Source organism: Archocentrus centrarchus, chromosome 23, assembly GCF_007364275.1.
Source record: "Archocentrus centrarchus isolate MPI-CPG fArcCen1 chromosome 23, fArcCen1, whole genome shotgun sequence".
Classification (NCBI taxonomy): domain Eukaryota; kingdom Metazoa; phylum Chordata; class Actinopteri; order Cichliformes; family Cichlidae; genus Archocentrus; species Archocentrus centrarchus.
Window position 1 is genome coordinate 20,524,178 of NC_044368.1, and position 17,218 is coordinate 20,541,395.

Below are 17,218 nucleotides of genomic sequence, written 5' to 3' on the forward strand. Positions count from 1 at the left end.
AAAATTCTGCAGTTCTTTAAGTAAGCCCCCTCTGCACTTTTTAATACATATTATTTTGATAATAATTGATTTTTTATTATGTTAATAATATCTAATAAATTTCCCTTGAGCTCTGGATTGAAAAAAGACAGTGAAAGTCTAAAGCAATGATGGGCAAAGCGAGGCTTTGTGGAAGAGTAAAGCATTCAAAGCAATTGTATCGAAGTTTTGAACGAATCTCAAACCCATCTCCACAGTGACATCTGTGAGCCACTTTGGTTACCGCCACATTTTGATAAAGCTGCTCTGTGAAACAAAGACACAGACAAACCCTGCACAATTCAAAACAAAGCTACATATTAAACCAGACAATCAATAATTATGATCGACACGTTTTGAAGAAATCCCCAAAAAAACAAGGAAAGAAAAACATTATCGATGTGCGAGGAACCAAAAGAGTTATTATTGTGACTTGGCAGATAGAGGCTCTATGGGGACCCATGCACGGTCAATTCTGACCTCATAAGAAGCATGCCACGAGACTGAATGTACTTCTGAGCAGGTTGGAAAAACAGCGGTCGTGATCAGATCAGAGGAAACATTGCTTGCTTGGGAGATGAAGGGCGGCCCAAGGAGGGAGCAAATTTGTTGTGGCTGGAGAAAACAGAGCCTGGTGTGTGCAGACTCAGCACTCCCAGAGTGGAAATGATGTGTCAGCAAAGGGAGCGTGTGATAACGGAAGTGATGTGAAGAATAAACATGCAGCCAAACATGCAGAACTTGCATATGCGTCATAACAGAACTGTTGGTGGATGTCGGGGTGTGGGTACTGCCTCCATTGCAGCTTACTTAGCAGACACAACAAAGACTGTGTGTGTTCAACATGTGGTTTTACAGAGCACACTAAAGAGAACAAATTTAACTGAATTTATACACTCTGAGTCTCTTAAGTTTATATAGTTTTGTGTGTGTGTTTGATGAGTTTTAGACTTTTGGACTGATGGAAGTTTGAAGCTGTTTAAGGGTTAACACTTGGTTAGGTGGTAGATTTGATTAAATGTTAATATTTTAATGTTATTTTAATGTTGGTATATTTGTAGTGAGTCAAAATATAACACGTGCACGTTCATAGTAATGCAGTAATGTTGGTAATGGGAATGTTATCAGTACATAGCTAGTAGTGACAAATTTCAATGAATCAGTCTCCTGCTAACAGGGGTATAATATTGACCTTTTTAATGTCTATTATATTTTAATATTAACATCTAATGACTATCCCTCAAGTGGCAATAAAAGACTAAACAACATTATTTAGAGAGAGAAAATATTTATTCCAATAATTCAGCTGCTGAACTTTCATCTTTACATTTTTTTGCCCTGAAGAAAGAATTACTTTGAGAACACTGTTGCAAAAAAGCTAATTCATCCTCACTGTCATGAAAATATAGAACATGTAAAATATATCACACCATTTTTGTCTACAAATCCACTATGTACAGTATAAAAAACAAACAATAGAATAGAAGCATTTTCATGCAATGAAGTAAAAACCACATAAATAGGATGAAATTAAAGCAGTTGATCGTTATTCATTGTGTGGGTTGCTTTACAGCATCATTTTGCTTTTGGTCTTTGCTCTTCTTGGTCATCATCTTAAAACTTTGTTTGTGGGCCTGAATCCTGTGGGTGAAGAAGAAGGATCTTTCAGTCTGTTTCAACATTTTAGTAGTTATAAAATCTTTATTACTATTTCCAACAACAACAGTCTAAAAGCGCCCTTCAGAGGAATTCTGAGGTAATACTGAGTCACACAGACACAGTAAGGCAGGAAGCTGTGGAGGAGGAATGAGGAAAGAGAGTCTGTATCTGTCTGTATCACTTACAGCACGACTACATTTAGACAACACAACTACTTAGCTAGATTCCTGTAGCAAACACATATAGGTTTGAAAAGAGCATCATATGGGTTAAGCTAGACTAGACCAGTTTTCACAAGACTCTATGCAGTCCGCTGGAAAAACTAACTAGACCCTTGCTGCCTCCATAGGAAACCAATAAGTAGTCAGGTGCAGTATTCTAGAGTCAAATATGAGGTCGTCTCCCCAACAGCTAAAGCTTGACCCAAACAAGACAACAATCCCAAACACAGCAGCAAGTCTACGACAGAGTATCTGAAAAAGCATCAAGGTGTTACAGAGGTCCAGTCAAAATCCAGACCTCAGCCTGACTGAGATGCTGTGGTGGGGCCTCAGACAGACAGATTCAGAAGTGAATCAGCCTCAATGAACTGAAGCAACATTGTAAAGAAAAGTGGGCCAAAAATTCCTACACAATGATCTGAAAGACTGATAAAGTCATACAGAAAGTAATTCCTTCAAGTTATGTCTGCTTGAGGTGGTTCTTCCAGCTACTGAATCAGGCGTATACTGTATGTGTTGAAACCACCCATCTGCTTTTAAGTTTAAGACTTTCTTCTAAGTGGTAGACATCAGATTGTTCTTCTACACAGACTGGAAAAACTATAGAAAAAATAACATTTTTACTTGTATTCACAGATTTTAGAATGATGTAAACAAGATATATATATATATATATATATATATATATATATATATATATATATATATATATATATATATATATATATATATATATATATATATATATATATATATATATATATATATCCCAAATACCATAAAGAATGAGAAGTATATGGCAAGACTGATGCTTACATTTTTGTCTCTGCTCCTCAAACTGCCAAGGGGATGATGAACAGTGACTGTGGTTATTACCTGTACAACAAAAAAAATAGTTTTATATTCTGTCCATATTTGGTAGCACTAAACATATAAAATGTCGCCTAATTATTGTGTTTTACTAAAAAAAAATCGAATTGCCTTTCTTTACCTTTTCATAGTCTGATTTTTTTTGCATAGGTTCTGGGTGTTTCTCCAGGATGTTCAGCATGGCGTCATGCAGTGTCAGGTAGAACATTGAGGGCTGAACTTCATCATCAAAGAAGCAACAATCATGGAGTTTCTCCAGGATGTAAGCTGCAGGAGAAAAGAAAAAATTAAATATAGTACATGAATATACAGCTGACTATCAGATACCTGATAATGTGTTATTATTCAAACAGAAATCTCCAACGTGTGATGACTGTCACTTCCCAGATATGACTAGTTTGGTGCACTTCATTGTTTTACCTCACTGTCAGTGGTGTTATTAAAATTATTAATGAAATCCTGCACTTTCATACTTACAATCACAAGCTACGATGTAGACCTCGACATCAACCCGGATCAGCTCTTTCAGCAACTGCAAAGAAAGATGAATTAAACAAAGCCACAGTGGCTGCTGCTGATGTTGCTACGTGAATAATTAACGCACTGTTTTGAGTCCCTTCAGCGCAGAGATGTCTAAGAAGGAGACAGCGGCAAAGTCCAGGATCAGGCTGTGGATTTCCACGCTAGGAACAATAATGTTGGCTGGAAGCTCGCCGTTCCAGTCAATCTGGACAGGAAAGTCTTTGAAGTCAGTCGGCTGGTCTAGCTCTTCCATGTTGCTCTCATCTTCTGATTCATGTATGGGTCCACATGAGGTATTCAGGAAGCCGTTCTATGAGAGCAAAAAGATTTTTCTGAAGTAATTTTAAGTGGCACAGTGGTTAGCTCTGCTGCCTCACAGTTAGAATACCATCTGGAAGGCCTGGGTTCGATTCCACCTTGGCCCAAGCCTCTCCCTCTCTCTGTGTGGAGTTTGCATGTTCTCCCCGTGCTTGCGTGGGTTTCCTCCGGGTACTCCGGTTTCCTCCCACATCCCAAAGACATGCGCTTACTGGGGTTAGGTTAATTGGCTACACTAAATTGGCCATAGGTGTGAATGAGAGCGTGAATGTGAGTGTGAAAGGTTGTTTGTCTCTCTGTGTTGGCCCTGCGACTGGCTGGCGACCTGTTCAGGATGCACCCTGCCTCTCGCCCTATGACAGCTGGGATAGGCTCCAAGCCCCCCGAGACCCCGAACAGGATGAGCGGAAGCAAATGGATGGATAGATGGAATTTTAAAATTACTTAAAATGTTTGGAAGAAAAACAAGCCCAGAACACTACACTGTTTTTGTCCATCACGCCTCAGGGTTCATACTTAAGGAAGAAAAGTTCCATCCATCCATCCATCCATCCATCCATTCACTTCCGCTTATCCTGTTCAGGGTCGCGGGGGGGCTGGAGCCTATCCCAGCTGACATAGGGTAAGAGGCAGGGTACACCCTGTACAGGTTGCCAGCCTGTTGCAGGGCCAACATGGAAAGACAGACAACCATCCACACTCACATCCACACTCTCATTCACACCTATGGGCAATTTAGTGTAGCCAGTTAACCTAACCCCAGTAAGTGTATGTCTTTGGACTGTGGGAGGAAACTGGAGTACCCGGAGGAAACCCACGCAGACACAAGGAGAACATGCAAACTCCACACAGAGAGAGGGAGGCCCGGGCCAAGGTGGAATCGAATCCAGGCCTTCCTATTGGAAGAAAAGTTATTATTTAATAATACTTAATAATACTTTCTGATCTGGCAAAGCTTTTATTGCTCCAAAAGACTTCATCTTTCTGTGACAGATTTAAGTTGTAGACACATCGTAATCCAGACACGAGCTGCTCCGCACATTACAAGCCTCGTGTCATTCAAGCTATCATAAGTGATATGATATGATAAGTGAACATGTGTTATGTCGTTATCAAACTCAAGGTCGAACTCCTTACTTACAGATGTCCACTGCAATCTGCCCTTCTTCAGAAGTTTCCGTATCATCCTCACTGCTTTATTTCTCTTTCTCAACACTCGCAATGGGTTAAACCCGACCTGGAAGACATTTATCACAATTAATAACAGAATCAGATCAGAGACAAGATTGTATTACATCTGTTTATTACTTTGTTGTTGTTTTTTTTTTAAATTTATCTGTTTTTATCACTTTATTGAAAACTAAATTAAACAAATTGGCGCTTTTTGGACTGCCTTTTAATTCTTTCACTGTTTCAGTCTGAAGACTCACAGCTTCCACCAGCTTGGTTCTGAAGAACTCAATATTGGCGAAAAAGATTGGTGATGGAATCCTGAAGATCTTCACTCCCTCCAGCTCGTATATCTGCAGAGAGTCAGAATATTGCAAAATCATGGAATAACTTCACATAAGGGTGCAACTATGAAGTGGAGAAGTAGGAGAATGTCAGTGACAGATCGGATCAGTCCATAGGACTCGTTACTGCTCAAAAAGAAAAAAAAAAAATTAAAGGAAAGTTATTTTAATCAGAGAATAGAATCAAGTCAGTTAAACTTCTGGGATACTGAGCTGGTCATTTGGGTAGCAGAGGGTACTGTTAACCCTACTTACATCAGACCTCTGACATCTTTAGGTTCAAATGAGGTCAAACTTTCACAAAATGTCTCTTCAAAACTGCTTAAAATTCTACTGCCTTTGTTTGTGTTGGCAACATTTAGAGAATGATACTGGCATATGAGGATTTTAAATATCACATTAAAGTTTACATCCAAATATCATGTCACATTTGACCTCTGACCTCACTTTTACATTTCATGTCTGCCTTTTTTTCAAGTTGGCCCAAAAATATCTTCTAAGGAAATATTGTCAAGAGGAAGAGAATGAATCCACAGAAATGACAGAATAGTGTTTCTTGTTGTATTTGCATCATAGCTTCCCATAAAAATGTTATCATGGAAAAATGTGCATTGCTCCTTATGTAGCATTGAACCTAGATGTTTACTGGACAAAAAGGGCCCATATCTGAAACACTCCAGAATGATCCATAAAGTTGGATCTGCCACGTATCCGTAATGTTTCTGGAGAGAATATGGGAAGACCTGATCTTTCACAGATATTTAAATGGATATTATCTGTATAGGTATGTTCATTTAGACTTTGAATTTTTCAGGGTCCAATCTTGTCCATTTATGGAGGAATCTCCAAAACGTATACGTCAAAGATCCGATGCACATTTGTCGGGATATTGTTCGTATCTGTGATGGATACAGAGATATCGTACCTTGGATAGTACTGTATTTTAGGGCTTTTTATTCCAGTGATTGTTGTTATGGAGGTAGGAATGACTGGTCACCATACAATAATGCCAGATCGTCTGTATTCTATTTTATGGCAGCCTCCTTAATTAAACTTGCTCACAGTTTTTTCTTTCTTTCCTTTTCTTTTCTTTTTAACAGGATATTTACCCTAAACTCTGCTTCAGTGCTGCAATTAGAACATCTTTGAATTCCATTTTGTTGTGGCCTGCACAAATAATCCAAATGCACATGCTAAGATAATGTCCCAACACCTCTTGTACACCAAGTAAAATTTTATTAACTATTTTTTTAAGGTAAGTTCAAGTGACCTGAGGGGCCGCATGCCAACTTACATCCATGTAGTCCTTTTGGTCTTTGTAGATATCAGTTCCCTTAATGTTGGCCAGCAGACTGCAGCGAGGGCTGAAGCAAACAAACACAAAAAACTTCAACAATAATGTTTTAAAACCTAGTTTTAAATTAAAAGTATGCGCAAACTTTAATTAAAATGCTAACATTTTTCTTGTGCACACAAAAGATTCACAGCTTTACAAAGCAAGGCACAAAAAAATGTAACTGTTTAAAATTTAGAAAATTTGGTTATACTGCAGAGTTACAAGCCAGATACTGACAACTGAACCCTGAGGACGACACAGATCAGCTCCACACCAAGGCCGGCAGCCAGTCCTAGATCCAGTCCCAGCAAGATAGAAGCAATGCAGGTACCCAGCCATACCACCTGCATGTGCCAGTAAACACACTGATTAGCAAAAAAAGGATGCAATATGTCCTTTTCTAACAGCAACACAAAGCATTAATATTGTTTTATAACTATTCAAAGCGCAGAGATCTTACACAGTCTGGTCTGTCCCTGTGCCACAGGTACGGGATCTCGCTGAACTGCATCAGCATGCCCTTCAGGTTGACGATGACTACGGCGCCCAGCACCGACTGTTAAAACAGAGGACCAAGAGTATACAGTGTATACAGTGTTGGCATGTCAGCAGAGTTTCAGGGAGTTTTATATTGGTTTACATACTTTTGGTAGGGGCTCCAGCAGGAATCCAACAGCCAGTGTGACAATCATCACTATGATAGCTGAAAGCAAACCAGCAATCTGAAAACAGCAGAAGAGACAGAGTTGAAAAAAAAAAAGCGTGCATGTGATGACAATCAAATGTCTGTAAGTTTGTGTAAATTTTAGCCTGATTTAAGCAGGATTTGATCCATATTAAAGGCACACTTTTCTCCTTTGAACACTAGAGGCCACTGTTGTTCAGAGGTTTTAGCGGTCTGTAAATTTGATTCATTTCTTGAACTACGATTGCAAGCACACTGTTTCAAAATATAAGAGGCATCAAAAATATGGAATTTTTTTTACAATGTTATGTAAAAAATTCCTTTGGCAGTCTGAAGATGCCTACTACATTCTGCCTAGAGAAAAATACCCTGAGTAGCATGAAATTAAGTTGCTTTGTTATTGTCCACATATATTATCAGGTTGTCTCTGATCCTCTGAGGTTCTTCCCTCATTCGTCAATAACTATTCACATTTTGTATTTGTTACCTGGTGGATAAATGAAATAATAAGGGTTTGGCTATATTAGTTTACCTGAGTTTTGCCACCTGTGCTCTCCTGAACCGCGCTCCTAGAAAGAGCTGTACTTGCTGCAAAAGACTTGAAGGAAGCTCCAAAGATATTGCTCACTCCAAAGGCTATCAGTTCCTATTACCAGATCGCAGAGTAACAACACCTCAGTATAAAAAAAAAAAATCACACAACAGTCCTGAGTTAACTTTGAAATTGAACATTACAGTGTTGTTACCCACCTGATTTCCATCTATGGTGTAATCGTGTTTCACAGAATAAACTTTGGCCACAGAGAAAGCCACTGCAAAACCCACTATGGCCATAGGAAAGGCTTCTACTGCTGTCTCTTGGAAGATCTGCAGGTTTGGGGCCATCGGCGCCTCGTACCTGAAATGGTACAAGTCTGACAGATAAATGTATAGTGTGTATTGATTGTATTGATAAATGTTGCATTCAGAACCATGGAAATATATAACTGTGGAGGTTTTGCTGTCGCACAAACAGACAGAAAGTGTGTGAAGTGGGCGTGGCACATGTTAGGACTATAATTTTGTTCTAGAGCTGGCTTTACTTCTCTCTGAGTGCTGTTCTAGTTCTCCATTATAGTAAATAAATCTGTATTAACTACATTTGAAACAAGAAGGAATCAAACTGACTATAGCACCCCATATTTATAGTAAACTTTAAAAGGATGAGTTTTTAAATATTATCATATAAAGTTAGAAAACTTTATGTACACTTTTAGGACATTAAAAATAAGTATAAGGGGAGGAAGAGTTTTCTTTCTTTCTTTTTATTAAAAACAGTTATCTGGTACTGCTAAATATAATACTTAAGACCAAAGCAAAAAAAAAAAAAAGGTGGCTAGATTCCATTAGCTTTAGTGAAAAGACTCTAAAAGACTTTTACGTCCTACTCTTGATATATACTGGTGTGATGGATGATATCGGGTGTGGAAGTGGCCGGATTTTGTCAGGATGCATTGATTGTTTTTACAGTGAAGACCGTTTTAGTGCGTGCTTGGTCTATTCTTACCCTTTTGGAATATACCCAACGACTTCAATGCCATATCGCGTCTTAAAGTCAAATGCATATGAAACTCCACAGGCAATAACAGTCTGAAAGAAATGACAGGTGATTAATGACAGCTGGAAAAAAAGTGAGAGCATATATTAAATAGTGGTGTACAAACTGTGAGCGGTATTCTCAGTGAAATTTTTTTTCAGAGCCATAAATGAACATAAATCATTTTAATGATTGTTACTCACTTGCTGATTACACTCAATAACACATTTATAGCACATCAGTGCTATAAATGTGTTATAAAGGTAACAACAAGCCTTCAAAGCCTCACAATATGGAAACTTTTAATGCTCACCATGATAACCTCTATGGGGATGGGCACAGGCAACTTGGATCTGAATCTGTCATTTAGCTCCTTTACGATGAACACCACCACCATGATCACCAGGGAGATCAGCACATCACAGACATTGGTGGAGGTGATCTTGTTGAAGATGATCTCCAAGGTCTAAAAAATAAAACAGGAGTCCAAGAGATAAACAACCCATCGTGCATTGTTGATGTACAGAGAGTGAGCTTAAAACTGTCTGTTACTTACATATATGATTGACAGCGGCCCACTGATACCTCGTACTTCCAGCCCCAACACAAACTTGAGCTGCGACACCAGGATGTGGATCGCGGCTGCTGTGGTGAAGCCCGACACCAGCGTGTCGGAAAGGTACATGACAATGAAGCCCACCTGCAGAACACCCATCGCAAGCTGGAAGACACAGAGAAGTCAGAAACAGGTAACAATTTATATAAAAATGTAAAAAAAAAAAAAAATCTCAATGACACAGTAAATATAAAAATTTGCCTCTCATGCCACTCCCTGTTATAAGCCACATCTGTCAGACAGCAAAGGCCTACATCAAGCAATAAAATGTACACTTGTTAATTTAATATTCACGGTTTAGTCATTTCCACTCAAATAACTGGAAATATGCATCGAACACTTACGGTAATGGTTAATTTTTAAGGACTACGAGGACCATAGAGTTTGGTAACAGCTCTTCATCTGAATGTGATGCGTGGCTTTGTTTGATTGTTAGCAGAAATGTCTCAATTAACAGTGTGCTCTTTGCTGTGGAAGGTGCTGAACATGCTTAATAATAATAGAAAAAAGTGTGATTTGGAATGCAGGGATTATGCACCACTGTGCAGTAAATAAAGGCTGATTTTAGAGATGACATGTTTTTGGATGGGAAAAAACAAAAGATGCAGGAGTGAACACTTTTTCCGCTTTTCAGCGCTCCATGAGTGGCAATTTTTAGTCACATTTGGTCGTCACTCTGTGACTTTTAAAAAAGTCTTGCTGCAGCTGTGTAATTGCTTCTTGCAAGAAAATTCAGGCTGTAAAATTTCACTAAATTTATTTCAGAAAACTGTCTGAGCATGTAGCATGTGATGTAGGATGGGTGATATCTGCTCAGTGAGTATGAAATAATAGCTTGTATTAACATAGCACCTTCAAAGTAATAAACCTAAAGATGTTAATAAATCCATCTATCATCCATGTTTGATACCGTTATGCTGTATGTGCCACTAAATAGTTATTTTTAAGGGAAAGGCAGAGTTATGTCTGTTCCTTTTAAAGCTAAAGCTAAAAAAAGGCATGATAAATGACTCAGAGCCACATAAAAAATTGCCAGGGACCAAAAAAAAATCTTTTTTTTTTTTGTCAAGGACATGTAAGTGGATGTTTGCTGTCACGAGATTCTGAAGCCGGATTATTCTGCTGTTTTCAAGCCTCAAATGTATCTTTGAGATTCTACAAGTTTATTTCTGTTTGACTCTTAGAAAACGTGCTTCCTGACAAAAAGGTGAACCAGTTGTTGAGTAGAACAGCACGGTCTGTGGTGAGGTGTTTCACCTGCATGATACCCGCAAGGAAGGACACAGAAGAGGCCACCAACACTCTCTGCTCATCTTTGCTCAGACCTTCAAACCCTGTGATGTTGGCGACTGGCCCTTCGTCTGGGACCAGCCTGGTGACCACTGAGCCAATCATCAGACACAGGACTGGAAATGGACCTTCGGAGAGAGCGAGAGAGACGGGGGGACAGCTGAGAGACTTAAATTCTAACATTTAAAAAGCAGCTATAGGGAAATGGAAACAGGCCTTACCCACTGAGATGTGTCTGGAGGTGCCTAGGAAGAAGTAGCTGATGACAGGGAAGAAGGCGGAGAACAGTCCATACCAGGGTGGCAGAGAGGCCAACAAACAGTAGGCCATACCTGCAAAACAAAGACACACATACAGTGTTGTGTTCACTTCAGTTTATAGTATTATACCTTCCAAAGCAACATGTGCAAGTCACTCAGTAAAAACAAGAATCATTTCTGCTTTACTTTCATACATCTAAACTGTTGTTTTTTTTTATGTTTTTGGATCTGGGTGACTTCAGTGAGAGTGGATATCCCTAACATAGTCATCTCAGACACACAGCTCTTACTGTGCACACAAAAGCCCCACTTACCTGCTCATTTTGTCCAGTGAGGGGCAGCCAATTAGAAGAAAGTAGACTGAAAGGGAAGGGAGCTAAAATGGTTGCACAAGGCAACCCTTCAATTCATCAGGATTTTCTTGCTCAGTGATTCAAGAAAAAAATATGTTTATTTTTTTGCAATGTGAAAAAAACGTTACAAATGTTAAATCAATAGAAAATTCCCACGAGTAACAAAAAATGTAAAATACATAAAACCGAAAGTTTAATGATTAACCTGCTATTAAGCACGCTCACTATCATTTCAAACAGCTCAGATAACAGAGGAGAGGTTAGGTTTAGGTTATCATAGTTTATCAGATAGGGCACAAGTTGCAAAACTGCTTATCATAAAATAGAGCTGTTTGGAAGGAGAAACAAAGGAAGTTAAACAGTTGTTGCAAAAGTTTTTCTTGTGATTAGACGTTTTAGTAGATAATGTCCTCTTTATATGTGTGAAGTAATTTCTTTATGAGTGAAGCAAGATGAAGAGGAGTTCCATCCAACCATCCATCCATCCATCCATCCATCCATCCATCCATCCTCTCCCGCTTATCCTTTTGTTCAGGGTCGCGGGGGTGGTTGGTGTGGGGGCAGGAGCCTATCCCATATTAAACATTATACAGACAAATAGAGGGCAGGGTAGAAGTTGTGTAGTGGCGTGATATTGTCATGGTCCTATTTCAGTTACACAATGTTTTTGGAACATTCTAGTTATTTAAATATTCTATTGATTCTTGGTTTGTTTAGTGTTTTGTTGTTTAACGTTTTAGGTGCTTTAGTCTCATACCTAATTCAGCGTTCTTCCCTCCTGTGTAAGGTTCCTTGTATTCATTTATTTATTTATTTATGTGTCTTCCCTGTTTTGTTATCTCACTTCCTGTTTTACTTTGAGTTTGTGTTCCTTGCACTTTGCTTGTAGTTTAGCTTCCTTTGCCTTGTCTCCTGTGATTCTGTTAACCTGTGTCATCACGCAGAGGTTATATGACTGGTGAATATGACCACTTGCGTACACTGAAATATGCAGTCCTACTGGAAAAATTAATCTTACCTCCTTTCAACAAATGCTGTAACTTTGGTGTTGATACTCACCTTGTAGAACGGCCACCAGTCCAGTGCTGACACCTGACACTATGTCACTGAGCAGCCACTCTTTGAGTCGGTACATTTTCATCCAGCCGATGACAGGAAAAAGAGAGAGCGCTGCGTTCTTGGCTCGCTTAGCGTCACATCTAAAATGATCAAACAAAACCAAACATATGGTCGATATTAAAGAGAAAAAAGGGAGGAATGCCTTTTTTTTTCTTTTTACTTTTATGCTTCGGGAAATTGTTTGAACTGGTGACAAATATTCAGCATTGTTCTTTTTTGGGTAAACCTATTTAAAGCTGCCTTTTTCTATTTAGTCAGTTTATTTAACATCTATACTTTCTAACAACTTTCCACATTAGGACTTTACAATCAAATGATATGAAAAGCTTCTGAACAATATTCAGAGTAACAGATTAAACTAAAGCTCCACAGTTACAACTATAAAATGGTACTTTTATCTATTTGTTATCATCACTTACTATTATATAAATACTGACCAATTTTATGTACAGTCAGTACTTTAGTATCAGATAGAGCTGTAGCCAAGGATTTAGCCTTGTAAAGTATTTTATAGTTACTGGCACTCCTATGCCCAATACTGGTCCTGTAGTTTTTCTCACAGAACATACAAACAAATCTATCCAAGCAAAAAAGGGTAAAATTTTGTGACTTTTAAAAAAATGACAGACTCAGTTTAGCCAAGTGGGGCTGCCAAAGCTTCATGTGAGCCCCATCCACAATTCTGACTCTTATCTATCCATGAAGCCAGATGATGCACATCAATTAGCTAAACTGCAGGAATGTCTTAAAGATATTAAGGCCTGGATGACCTCCAATTTCCTGCTTCTAAATTCAGATAAAACTGAAGTTCTTGTACTCGGCCCCACAAATCTTAGAAACATGGTGTCTAACCAGATACTTACTCTGGATGGCATTACTTTGGCCTCCAGTAACACTGTGAGAAATCTTGGAGTCATTTTTGACCAGGATATGTCCTTCAATGCACATATTAAACAAATATGTAGAACCGCTTTTTTGCATTTGTGCAATATTTCTAAAATTAGAAACATCCTTTCTCAGAGTGATGCTGAAAAGCTCATTCATGCATTTATTACTTCTAGGCTGGACTATTGTAATTCATTATTATCAGGCTGTCCTTAAAGCTCCCTGAAAAGCTTTCAGCTGATCCAAAATGCTGCAGCTAGAGTACTGACAGGGACTAGAAAGAGAGAGCAGATTTCTCCCATATTGGCTTCTCTTCATTGGCTCCCTGTTAAATCTAGAATAGAATTTAAAATCTTTCTCCTCACATACAAGGTCTTGAATAATCAGGCACCATCTTATCTTAAAGACCTCATAGTACCATATCACCCCAATAGAGCACTTCGCTCTCAGACTGCTGGCTTACTTGTGGTTCCTAGGATACTTAAGAGTAGAATGGGAGGCAGAGCCTTCAGCTTTCAGGCCCCTCTTCTGTGCAACCAGTGGGTTATACTCTGTTTATAACCCACTCTGTTATCATTAGTTATTATTAATCAGGTCACAGCAGATGACTGCCCCTCCCTGAGCCTGGTTCTGCTGGAGGTTTCTTCCTGTTAAAAGGGAGTTTTTCCTTCCCACTGTCACCAAGTGCTGCTCATAGGGGGTCTTTTGATTGTTGGGTTTTCTCTGTATTATTGTAGGGTCTTTACCCACAATACAAAGCACCTTGAGGTGACTGTTGTGATTTGGTGCTATATAAATAAAATTGAATTGAATTGAATTTTTAAACATTAAAACCAGTGTAGATAGCAGGAACTGTTACCAAGTCTCAAAAGTTTAAATTATGAACTTGCTAACTTGTCTGCTAATAAAATCCAAGGTAAAGATAAGGTAAAGTTTATTTATAAAGTGCCTTTCTCAGACAAAAAAAGTCACAAAGTGCTGTACAAAACAATTAATCAATTTAAAAAATGAATTACACCTTTGCCTCAAAAAAAAAAAAAAAAGCAGTACTAGTTTAGATGGTTACTGAACCTGGTGCATTGACAAAGAGGGGGTCACATGCATTAAAATGGATAAAATTTCACCTCTGTTGCATCACCTTTGCTAGAGTTGTAGTTAAAAGTAAAGGATATAAATACTTTCACCTCTCACCGTTCTTCAAAAATCTGGTCAAAGGTGTTTTGCTCTCCCTATAAATGTCATGCTATAATGTCTTCTAGATCTAATTTTAATTTTCAAAAGTTTAGGTTGTGAGACTAATATAAAAATGATATTTATTTTATTTAGATGTGCAGTCTAATGTTGGACTGAGGACCAAAGCATCATTAAAATAAAGACAGAGTTCTGGATTTTTGCTTCATTCACCTTTTACAAACATAAAATAAACATAACACGTAATGTTTTTCATGTTGGTGAACAGTGGATATTTTGCAATGACACCACCATTAACTTTAACTTAAACTGTCAAAGCTGAGTGAAATAAGGTTTAAGTTTTAATTTAATACAGACCTGAATTGAAATGAGAATAAGTTGTTTTTAAATTTACAAAAGTTTCCTGTCATCAGAAGACTTCACTATTCAGTGATCACGAGACAGAAACTACTCAGAAAACACAACAAAAAAAACTTGCTCGTTCCTTACGTAAAGTACTGCTTGATGTGATCCAGCGTGGTTTTGCGGTGCCTGTAGACCTTTTCATGTTCCTGAGCGAAGGACTCCTCCGAGTACAGTGGTCTGGTCACCACATACTGCTTAACTCCCGGACGCATCATCTCGCCTCTGCTGCCTGGACAGATGCTGCTTCCTCTCTATGTGGCTCTGAGATCCATTAATCACATTAGGTTAGGAAGAGGCTCCTGTCTTGCCTTTGAACATCACTTATCAAAGAACGTTAACAGAAAACACCAAAGGTCCAGACCCTCAAATACAAGGCAGATCACATAAGCCAGGTCAAAACGTGTACCATCCTAGAAGGGGAGATTTATCAGGTTTGACTAAACAGAGCCAGAGAGGCTCGGTTTGAATTGTAGCACTTAAATGTCTCAGCTCCTGACTTTCCCAATATTATCTTTATTTTCCAACTCCTAAGTACACGGAGAGCAGCTTGTTCTACATACCTGTGAGCGTCCTTATCTGTCTCTCTTCCTCCTCCTTCTGCTCTTGGAGATCAAATGGGGCCTCAGGAAGTTTTGCCATCAGTAAATGTCACCTCTCCCACTTATCACAACTGTAATCATTGACAGATGTTATGATGATGTTTCAAGTATCAGTACAACTGCTGGACACCTGCTGTATCCTTGACCATTGTTCTTATAGATAACCTGCAACCTTTAGTGGAGGGCGGATGTGGACACACTGTGAAAAACATTTTGTACAAATAAGATACAATGTACTTTATAAGTGTGAAGGAATTTTTCCATATTAGTCATTTACAGGTGCAAGAACTCCAGAAGGAGGGAAAGGTTAGATACAATTACAGTGACATGCTTCATTTGGATTTTGGACTCTGAATGTGGAGAAACTGCCTTCATATTTCTGTGGTAAATATTAAAATTTTTTTTTGTATTAAAATATGTTTCAAATAGCTTAACATCATTTTATATCTTGAGGTTTTTGCACTGGAAGTGACCTCATTAGAAATGTAACATCTCTGAGCATCTTGAACACAACGGAGAAAAAAAAGGTGTTTACTGAGGGTAATTTTGAACCACAGATTTTAAGTTAACACAAAACCCCCCGAGCGTGGATCCTTATTCACTGAACTGCCCTTCTAATTGTGCGTTGCACACTGTTTGTGCATCACTGTCATTTTCAAGCAAGAGTTAACAAAGCAAATCCAGTAAATGCACTTTTATCTTTGAGTTTGCCACATCCCAGCACATTCAGTGCTGCTGGTGTCCCAGATATGCATAAGCTGTTCTTTGGTGTCAGAGCCGTGATACTGGACATACTGCAATACGGATGCAATACAGAGGTATTAGTACTCTGGGAGCAAATGTTTCTTGAATTTAGAAACTTCCCTCATTCTAATTTACAAGAAAAAAAAATGATTTCATGGCAATAAAAATGTTCAAATTGTAAAGATTGTGAGTCCTTGTTGTTCATGTATTGGCTGTTTTCAGTGTATTCCTCTGGAATGCAAACATTACAGGTCTGCTCAGAGTAACACCCTCCACTGTTTGTCCAGAATCAGCCACGATTCAGGCAAAGTTAACGGGAACTCTGCGTTTTTATGTGAGTACAAATGTGTGTGTGTGTGTGTGTGTAGCCAAATGCATGAATACAACCCTTTATAACACTCTAACCCCGAGTTTTGACAATGAGCAAAAACAGTGAAAACCATATGTCATAAAAAATTACTATTAATTGCTGTTTTTATTACACATATCATAGTGTTACCTGGCTGTAAATGACTTGAGCAGCCTTTATTATGTCACACCATGATGAGCGATAAGCCAATGATTAATATGCTGTAAATTACAATTCAAAGTCAACCAACCTCCACTTGGTAGGGATTATTTCTATTAATAGATTTCTATCAATAGAATGACTGAAGGGGGAAAAACATGGTTGTTTGTTGTTTGGGTTTAGCTGTATTCACATAATGTGTGGAAAGAGTTTTAAGACAATATTTTAGAAAGTAATATTTTACCCACAGACGGGTAAAAACAAGATACAAGCTTGACATACATGTGGTCAGTTTTCACAAAACAAATAAAATAATGTGACAGCACAAGTTTAGGTGAAGCAAACAGTGTTTGTCCATGTGAAGAATGACCATTGAGCGGCAAGGCTTTAATTGCTGCAGGCAGAGACTTGATTTACTCGAGTCCACATTTTGTCATTTTTATTAATCAAGGCTCAGTAAACAACACTTGACTCAGCTGCCTTGTGACGCAAATGCGACTCGATCCAGCAGCACAGACAAAGAAAAGAG

The 17,218-nt window shown here is 38.5% G+C and overlaps 1 protein-coding gene across 1 annotated transcript; it reads right to left on the minus strand.

Annotated features, from left to right (window-relative positions):
• Positions 1-1,472: 1,472 nt before the first annotated feature.
• Positions 1,473-15,447, minus strand: LOC115773579 (chloride anion exchanger-like). The gene is made up of 21 exons (XM_030720394.1): positions 15,399-15,447; positions 14,923-15,099; positions 12,298-12,437; positions 10,847-10,957; positions 10,593-10,753; positions 9,276-9,440; positions 9,033-9,185; positions 8,690-8,772; positions 7,894-8,041; positions 7,676-7,789; positions 7,103-7,180; positions 6,919-7,014; positions 6,696-6,802; positions 6,417-6,486; positions 5,039-5,131; positions 4,750-4,845; positions 3,373-3,600; positions 3,246-3,300; positions 2,890-3,035; positions 2,715-2,774; positions 1,473-1,659 (listed from the first exon to the last, which is right to left on the minus strand). The coding sequence occupies exons 2-21, from the start codon at positions 15,051-15,053 to the stop codon at positions 1,633-1,635; spliced, it is 2,262 nt and encodes a 753-aa protein (XP_030576254.1). The 5' UTR covers positions 15,054-15,099; positions 15,399-15,447; the 3' UTR covers positions 1,473-1,632.
• Positions 15,448-17,218: the final 1,771 nt, after the last annotated feature.